We start from the raw sequence: 8511 nt of genomic DNA, 5'->3' as shown, positions 1-8511 counted from the left end.
AACAGACTTCAGGAGGACAGAGACAGACTGGTGAAATGGGCAGACACATGGCAGATGGAATTTAATGCAGAGAAGTGTGAAGTGATACATTTGGAAGGAAGAATGAGGAGAGACAATCCACAAATCTTTGAAGGTGACAGGACAAGTTGAGAAGGCTGTTAAAAAGGCAATCGGGACCCTGGGCTTAATAAATAGAGGCAGAAAGCAAGGAAGTTATACTAAACCTTTATAAAACACTGGTTAGACCCCAGCTGGAGTATTGTGGCCAATTCTGGGCACCACACTTTAGGAAGGATGTCAAGGCCTTAGAGAGGGTGCAGAAGAGATTTACTAGAATAAAAGTCTTCAGTTACGTGAAGAGACTGGAGAAGCTGGGATTGTTCTCCTTCGACCAGAGAAGGTTAAGAGGAGATTTAATCGAGGTGTTCAAAATCATGAAGGGTTTTGACAGAGTAAATAAGGAGAAACGGTTTCCAGTGGCAGTTGGGTTAGTAACCAGAGGACACAGATTTAAGGTAACTGGCAAAAGAATCAGAGATGACGTGAGGAAAAATGTTTTTACGCAGCGAGTTGTGATGATCTGGAATTCACTGCCTGAAAGGGCGGTGGAAGCAGATTCAATCGCGGATTTCAAAAAGGAATTGGATAAATAATCGAAGGGGGAAAATTTGCAGGACTATGGGGAAAGAGCAGGAGAGTGGGACTAATTGGATAGCTTTGAATGAGCCGGCACAGGCACGATGGGCCGAATGGCCTCCTCCTGTTCTGTATGAGTCAATGATTCTGTTCTATCTCACAAATATTACACACATCAGAGGCGTGACATTGCAAAGCAGTGAAGTGACTCACTGATTGAAATATTTCAGGCTTTGTGTTTGTGTCTTTAGGCAGTGAGGCTGTTTCTGCTCAGAATTGGAGTCAGGCTCAAACCAATCTCAGGTTATTTTCACTCTGTTACCCTGCCGTTACTCTGAACTTCATTGGCCGGGAAGCGCCTTGGGACGTCCTGAGGTTGTAAAAGGCACTATATAAATGCAAGTCTCTCTTTCTATACTGTGCAACTGGTTTCCACTTCATTGTAACACGAAAGTGACGATAGAATTGATCCAATTCCGGAGCGTGGCAGTATAACTCCAGTCCCTGTCCAGCTAGACCTCCAGATACTTTATCATTTTCATTTTTTTAATTATTATTTGTTCTCGGGAGGTGGGCGTCGCTGGCAAGGCCACATTTATTGCCCATCACTTGCCCTAAGCAGGTGCTGGTCAGCCTTCGCATTGAACCCCAGCAGTCCCTGTGATGATGGCGTTCCAACAATGGTTTTAAGCAGGGAATTCCAGGATTTTAATCCAGTGACGGTGAAGGAATGGCCATATATGTTCATGACAGGTTGGTGTGTTAACATAAGAACATAAGGAATAGGAGCAGGAGTAGGCCAATCGGCCCCTCGAGCCTGCTCCGCTATTCAATAAGATCATGGCTGATCTGATCCTAACCTCAATCTAAATTAATGTCCAATTTCCTGCCCGCTCCCCGTAACCAAGGGGGCAGAAGTTATGCTGCAGCTATGCAAAACCCTGGTTAGACCGCACCTGGAGTACTGTGAGCAGTTCTGGGCACCGCACCTTCGGAAGGACATATTGGACTTGGAGGGAGTGCAGCGTAGGTTTACTAGAATGATACCCGGACTTCAAGGGTTAAGGAGAGGAGAACATACATGTGATGGTGTTTTCATAGTGTCGCTGCTCTTGTCCTTCTCAATGGCCGAGATTGTGTGGCTGGGATTTGACGTGTAAGCAAACTTGGTGAGTTCCTGCACTGCATCCTGTGGATTGCACGTACTGCGACCACAATGTACCAATGGTGAAGAGAGTGGATATTCAGTCCATTGATGAGGGTGTCGATCGAGTGAACTGCTTTGTCCTGGATGGTGTTGTGTTGTTGCAGCAACACCATCCCAGTGAGTGGTGAATATTCCATCACATTCCCAACTTCAGCCTTGTAGGTGGTGGAGAGTTTTTGAGGGGTCAGGAGGTGAGTCATTCATTCAAATCATTCGAAACTCACAGCCCTGGAGCAGAGCACACATGGACAGAGCTCCCACCCGGTGCCCAGAGTGAAATTCCTCTTCAGGGCAGCTCACAGCCAATGTCTGTGTCGGCTGTAGACTGTACGCTGTAGTTACTGGTCTCAAACAACTCTGTATATTGAAGTTAAAAACAGTGGATGTCCAAAGGGACCTAGGGATTCAGGTACATAGATCATTGAAGTGTCATGAACAGGTACAGAAAATAATCAATAAGGCTAATGGAATGCTGGCCTTTATATCAAGAGGACTAGAGTACAAGGGGGCAGAAGTTATGCTGCAGCTAAACAAAACCCTGGTTAGACCGCACCTGGAGTACTGTGAGCAGTTCTGGGCACCGCACCTTCGGAAGGACATATTGGCCTTGGAGGGAGTGCAGCGTAGGTTTACTAGAATGATACCCGGACTTCAAGGGTTAAGTTATGAGGAGAGATTACACAAATTGGGGTTGTATTCTCTAGAGTTTCAAAGGTTAAGGGGTGATCTGATCAAAGTTTATAAGATATTAAGGGGAAAGGATAGGGTGGATAGAGAGAAACTATTTCCGCTGGTTGGGGATTCTAGGAGTAGGGGGCACAGTCTAAAAATTAGAGCCAGACCTTTCAGGAGTGAGATTAGAAAACATTTCTACACACAAAGGGTGGTAGAAGTTTGGAACTCTCTTCCGCAAACGGCAATTGATACTAGCTGAATTGCTAAATTTAAATCTGAGATAGATGGCTTTTTGGCAACCAAAGGTATTAAGGGATATGGGCCAAAGGCAGGTATATGGAGTTAGATCACAGATCAGCCATGATCTTATCAAATGACGGAGCAGGCATGAGGGGCTGAATGGCCTCCTCCTGTTCCTATGTTCCTATTGCTTCCAAATGCTGTCTCTCACCTCAACTCGCTCTCCCTCAACTGTCTCTCCTCCGACCGCCTCACCTCCAACTGTCCCTCCCCATCTGTCTATCCCCCAACTCTCTCTCCCCAATCTACTTTCCCCAAACTCTCTCTCCCCCAACCATCTCCCCCCAACTGTCTTGCCCCCAACCACCTCTCCCCAATAGTCTCTCCCACAAATGTCTCTCCCACAACCATCTCTCCCACAACCGTCTGTCCCCCATCTGTCTCTCTCCCATCTGTCTGTCCCCCATCTGTCTCTCTCCCATCTGTCTCTCTCCCATCTGTCTCTCTCCCATCTGTCTCTCTCCCATCTGTCTCTCTCCCTAATTGTCTCTCTCACCCCAACCGTGCTCAGGGCCCCAGGAATTCTTAATCGTTCTTTGACTGCAGGGCAGTATCTATTGTCCATCTACAAAAACTGATTGTTCGATTAAGATGCGACAGTCGGTAGGCATGAAATTGTTCGATCGGATAGTGTAGCAGAACCTTACCTCACAAGAGGGTGAAATCAGAGAAAGATCTATCCAATTAATCCCACTCCCCTCCTCTTTCCCCAGAGCCCTGCAAATTTCTCCTTTTCAAGTATTTTACCAATTCCCTTTTGAAAGTTATTATTGAATCTGCTTCCACCGCCCTTTCAGGCAGCACATTCCAGATCATCACAACTCACTGAGTAAAAAAAATTCTCCTCATCTCCCCCCCGGTTCTTTTGCCAATTAGTTAAATCTGTGTCCTCTGGTTACCAACCCTCCTGCCACTGGGAATAGTTGCTCCCTATTTACTCGCTCAAAACCCCTCAGAATAAGTGCTTAGAAGATGAGAAACATTACAGATGTTATCAAACTATGACTTTTGTACCAGGAGGGGAATCGCGGTGGAGTTTGAGCCACATTTGAGGAAACACATCACCGCTGACAGTAACAGGTTTGTTGGAAGTTCCACGTTCTCTGTGCAGCAGAGAAAGTCCATGTTCTGAGCCCGAACAGAGCTGCTCCTTATCAGCCGCTGATAAGATGCCCTCATATACAGCGAGGGCCTGTAGGGCTGAGACACAGAGCTCCAGGAGCAGCACAGCCGAGACAGGTAAGAGGAGCTGAGTGTAACAGCTGCACCTCACACTGCTACAAGCCGGGGAACACACAGTGTTTACACACTTACCCAGGGACCCGCTCAGACGGTGCTCTCTGTGTAAGGTCGCAGTGTCTCAGACAACTGGTGGAAGCTCACACCTGATATAAAGAATACTGGTTTATATTTACAGTCAGGTGACAGTTTATAATTGTGTGAGGTTCAGAGAGAGACTTTAATAATCAGAATGTCCTGTAAATAAATGCAACAGATTTTCAGCAGGAAGCAAGTTCCACACGGAATGCAATAACAGACCATGAAAGATTTTGTGATTGAAATCTCAGACTAACCCGGATTTTTTGCCTTTTCAGAGATTGGTTGAGAAAACAGAAATTGTATTCAATTCGCCAGTTTGAGAAATCCACCATGTTTCCCAAGGCAATCCTTGTGTTCGTAGCTGCCATCATGGTCTCAGGTAGGTCTTCCATACTTCCCTGGGTTATTGGACTGCTTGTTTTGTGCTGTTGGTTTTTGCTGCCTGTCTGAGCATGAATGGCATTTTATGGACATCAGACACACGATCTTCATGCCCTCTGTTTGGACCAGTTCTAAGCTCGGGTCTCGAGGTAAGAGACCTGTGCGTAGCCTGTTCTACCACTCAGCGTCTCATTGTGGAGAGACGGCTTCATCCCCTCTGTCTGGGCTTGTTTTAAACCCTGGTCCCAGATGTTCAAAGACAAAGGGATTTTACTCATTGGACCATCCCGAACCGGTCTCCAGAGAGGAGGCAACTGATCCATCTTTTTACTCCCTGATGGACATTCCCCAGACAGGATATGGTGAAGTCAATGAATCATCACAAGCTGCTTGTCTGTGAAATGAACAGTAATTCAGTGAATGTTCTTCTCGTGTTCCCGCTCTGATCCTCTGGTTTCCTTCCTCCCTATAGGCTCCCGGGCTGAGTTCAATGGAGGTCAGGTTCGAGATGCATTCTGGGATTACATCAGCCAATTGACCAATGACGCCAAGGACAGTGTGGATCAGATCCAGCGCTCCGAAATCGGACAACGGCTCAAGTGAGTACCGGGAGTGAGGTGGGGCCATCGGTACAGATCAGCCTCCTGGGACACAGCGAGAAATGGCCGTCCAGTAAAAACATCGAAGGAAGAAACGTCATTGAAAACTTGGCCAGTTAATTCCCACTGCCATGGGGCCGGGATAGAGACAGAATGGAATCACACTTTGCGGAGTCCTTGAACTGAATCGGGGGAGGGGGCATTGAGTGGGAGGCGAGAGAGTCAGAGGGAACCATCACCTCACGGTCAACCAATGGCCAGCTGATTGAGAGTGACCCGCGAGCCAATGGGCAGTGGCCTATTCAGCTTCAAACAAGGGGATCAAAAATTACAGAAAAGGAGGGAATTACATCATCAAAAAATGTCCATCGGTGTAAAATGGATGTCTTTCGATGGTGTTTGATAAACCCATTCCTGCCACTACAGACCAATATTACTCTGGTGTTACACAATCCAACTCGGATGGCAGGAACTCGCTCAGTGGGATGGTTGGTTTTGTGGTCCCACGTCAATTATTTTCCTGATAAACCACTGTCCTCATCATTTCTGGTCTCCCTGTCCTCCACTGTGTTCTGTTCCTGAACCATTCTTAGCCAAGAGTCCATTGGCCAAAAAGCTCTCAAACAAAATGATTTTTTCCTATTCCATCTATGTAATAAATCACCTTTTCTTGTTTGCTTTTCCAGTTATCTTATAAAGGATAACCTGCAGAACGTCAATGGATACGCTGAGGATCTCCAACAGAGGCTGACTCCCATCGCAGACGACCTTCGTGTAAAGATGACAGTAGATGCTGAGAATCTCCGCCAGCAGATCAGGCAGGAGCTGGAAGACCTGAGGGTGAAGCTTTCTCCTTTTGCTGATGGAGTTCACCAGAAGATCAGCAGGAACATTGAAGAATTTCATCAGAAGCTGACACCTTACGCTGAAGAGCTCCGCCACCAGCTGAACACCAACGCTGAGGAACTCCGCCAGAGGTTGACTCCCTACACCAAAGAGCTTCAGGCTAAACTGGAAGACAACGCAGAGAACCTGAGGGAAGTTCTGACTCCATACGCTGAACAACTCCAGCAGAAGATCACTGAGAATGTGGACAAGCTCAGGCAGAAGGTGACGGCCGATGCTGAGGAATTCCGCACCAGGTTTGATGAGAAAGTCCAGGAGCTTCGCAATACCATGGCTCCCTATGCCAAAGATGTCCAGGCCAAGATGAACCAACAGATTGGTGAAATGACCCAGAAGGTTGTGCCATACGCTCAGGAGTTACAGGGAAAGGTCAACGAGACTGTGGAGGTTCTGAAGCAAAGGCTGGTCCCTTACGTCGCAGAACTGAAAGAAAAGCTCAACGAGAACATGGGAAGCATGAACCAAAATCTGGCCCCATACATTGACGATCTCAACAGCAACGTCAACCAGAGAATCGAGGAGTTCCATCAGAACATTGCTCCCTACTCTGAACAGCTGAACAAGGTGATCAGCCAGAATGTGGAGGAGATGCGAGAGAGGCTTGTCCCGTATGCAGACAGCATCCAGCGGGATCTGGAGATCCAACTCACCACCTTGTGGGACAACTTCCGCCAGAACCTTGGAGAAATAAATGAGGATTAGAAAGTTATTCGGCCAAACTGTGACTCAGGATTGTGGAGCCCTCTCGGAGCACAGAGCATTGTGTCTTTGTTTATAACGATCTTCAATGTATTTATTTGTTGTAGAAAGGAATGGATTTAAAATCACTGATTGAAATCCCAGAGCGTGGACTGTAAATGTGGAGAAGAAATCTTTAAATGACTTTCGAACTGATAACGTTTCCGTGTTTTATTTCATCGTTTGCAAAGTGTCAGTCAGTAAATGTCCAGTTTGTTTAATTATCTTATTCCACTGGCACAGATTGCTGAATTTGGAGGGTGGAAGGTTTCAGCTGATAGAATCCCCATGGGTTCTGTTACTGCCTATTCTTGGTCAATGAAACAAGACTCACTTCACGCACTGGACACAAGACCCCTCCCCTCACGGGCTGGTCCCTCTCTCCCCCCAGCCCTCTGCCTGTCACTAGTGATAATGATGGTGTTGGACGAGCTCCCAGTGTGACTCTGACTTGAAACTGGGTTTCTAACAAGTATTTCCACTGACTGTTTCCAATTCTCCAACTTCCCACCAGCACGGCCTCAATATCTTATTTTCTCCTCATTTTCTGATTTACTTTCTTTGATCAGAAGTTTCCTTGCAGTTTGCCTTTTGCATCATATATTAAAAATCTATTATTAAATAAATTGGAGACAATAATCTGGGACAAAATTAATTGACACTTGGAAAAATATGGGTTAATGAAAGTCAGCATGGATTTGTTAAAGGCAAATCGTGTTTGACTAACACTGGGTTACATCGAGTCTACAGCTCAGAAACAGGCCATTCGGCCCAACTGGTCCATGCTGGTGTTTACGCTCCACACGAGTCTCCTCCCTCCCTACTTCATCTCACCCTATCAGCATATCCTTCTATTCCTTTCTTCCTCATGTGTTTATCGAGCTTCCCCTTAAATCCATCCACACTATTCACCTCAACTGCTCCTTGTGGGAGCGAGTTCCACATTCTCACCACTCTCTGGGTAAAGAGGTTTCTCCTGAATTCCCTATTGGATTTATTAGTGACTATCTTATATTTATGAATTCTAGTTTTGGTCTCCCCCACAAGTGGAAACATTTTCTCTACGTCTACCCCATCAAACCCTTTCATAATCTTAAAGACCTCTATCAGGTCACCCCTCAGCCTTCTCTTTTCTAGAGAAAAGAGCCCCAGCCTGTTCAGCCTTTCCCGACAGTTATAACTATTCAGTTCTGATATTATTCTTGTGAATCCTTGTTGCACCTTCTCCAGTGCCTCCACATCTTTTTTATAATATGGAGAACAGAACTGTGCACAGTGCTCCAAGGGTGGTCTAACCAACTTGATGGAGTTCTTTGATGAAGTAACGGAGAGGGTTGATGAGGGGAGTGCAGCCGATGTGTAAATGGACTTTCAAAAGACATTTGATAAAGTCTCACACAATAGACTTGTTCGCAAAATTAAAGCCATAGAATTAAAAGGGCAGTGGCATCATGGATACGTAATTGACTAAGTGACAGAAAGCAGAGAGTAGAGGTGAACAGTTGTTTCCCAGACTGGAGGGAAGTTTACAGTGGTGTTTCCCAGGGGTCGGTGTTGGGACCACTGCTTTTTTTGATTTATATCAATGACCTTGACTTGGATATAGAGGGTATAATTTCAAAATTTGCACATGACACGAAACTCGGAAATGTAGTAATGAGTGTGGAGGATAGTAACAGACTTCAGGAGGACAGAGACAGACTGGTGAAATGGGCAGACACATGGCAGATGGAATTTAATGCAGAGAAG

The 8511-nt window shown here is 46.1% G+C and overlaps 1 protein-coding gene across 1 annotated transcript; it reads left to right on the top strand.

Moving 5' to 3' along the window:
• The first annotated feature begins 4939 nt into the window (after nucleotides 1-4939).
• On the top strand, nucleotides 4940-6909 carry LOC137301241 (apolipoprotein A-IV-like). Its single transcript, XM_067970703.1, has 2 exons — nucleotides 4940-5118; nucleotides 5805-6909. The coding sequence occupies exons 1-2, from the start codon at nucleotides 4940-4942 to the stop codon at nucleotides 6724-6726; spliced, it is 1101 nt and encodes a 366-aa protein (XP_067826804.1). The 3' UTR covers nucleotides 6727-6909.
• The last annotated feature ends 1602 nt before the right edge of the window (nucleotides 6910-8511 follow it).

Source organism: Heptranchias perlo, chromosome 33, assembly GCF_035084215.1.
Source record: "Heptranchias perlo isolate sHepPer1 chromosome 33, sHepPer1.hap1, whole genome shotgun sequence".
NCBI lineage: Eukaryota > Metazoa > Chordata > Chondrichthyes > Hexanchiformes > Hexanchidae > Heptranchias > Heptranchias perlo.
This window is presented reverse-complemented; position numbering and strand designations above follow the sequence as displayed.

Coding starts and splice junctions, on each gene's coding strand:
- LOC137301241 (XM_067970703.1), top strand. CDS start 4,940: ATGTTCTTCTCGTGTTCCCGCTCTGATCCTCTGGTTTCCTTCCTCCCT. Junction 5,119..5,804: donor GAAATCGGACAACGGCTCAA/GTGAGTACCGGG, acceptor TTGCTTTTCCAG/TTATCTTATAAAGGATAACC.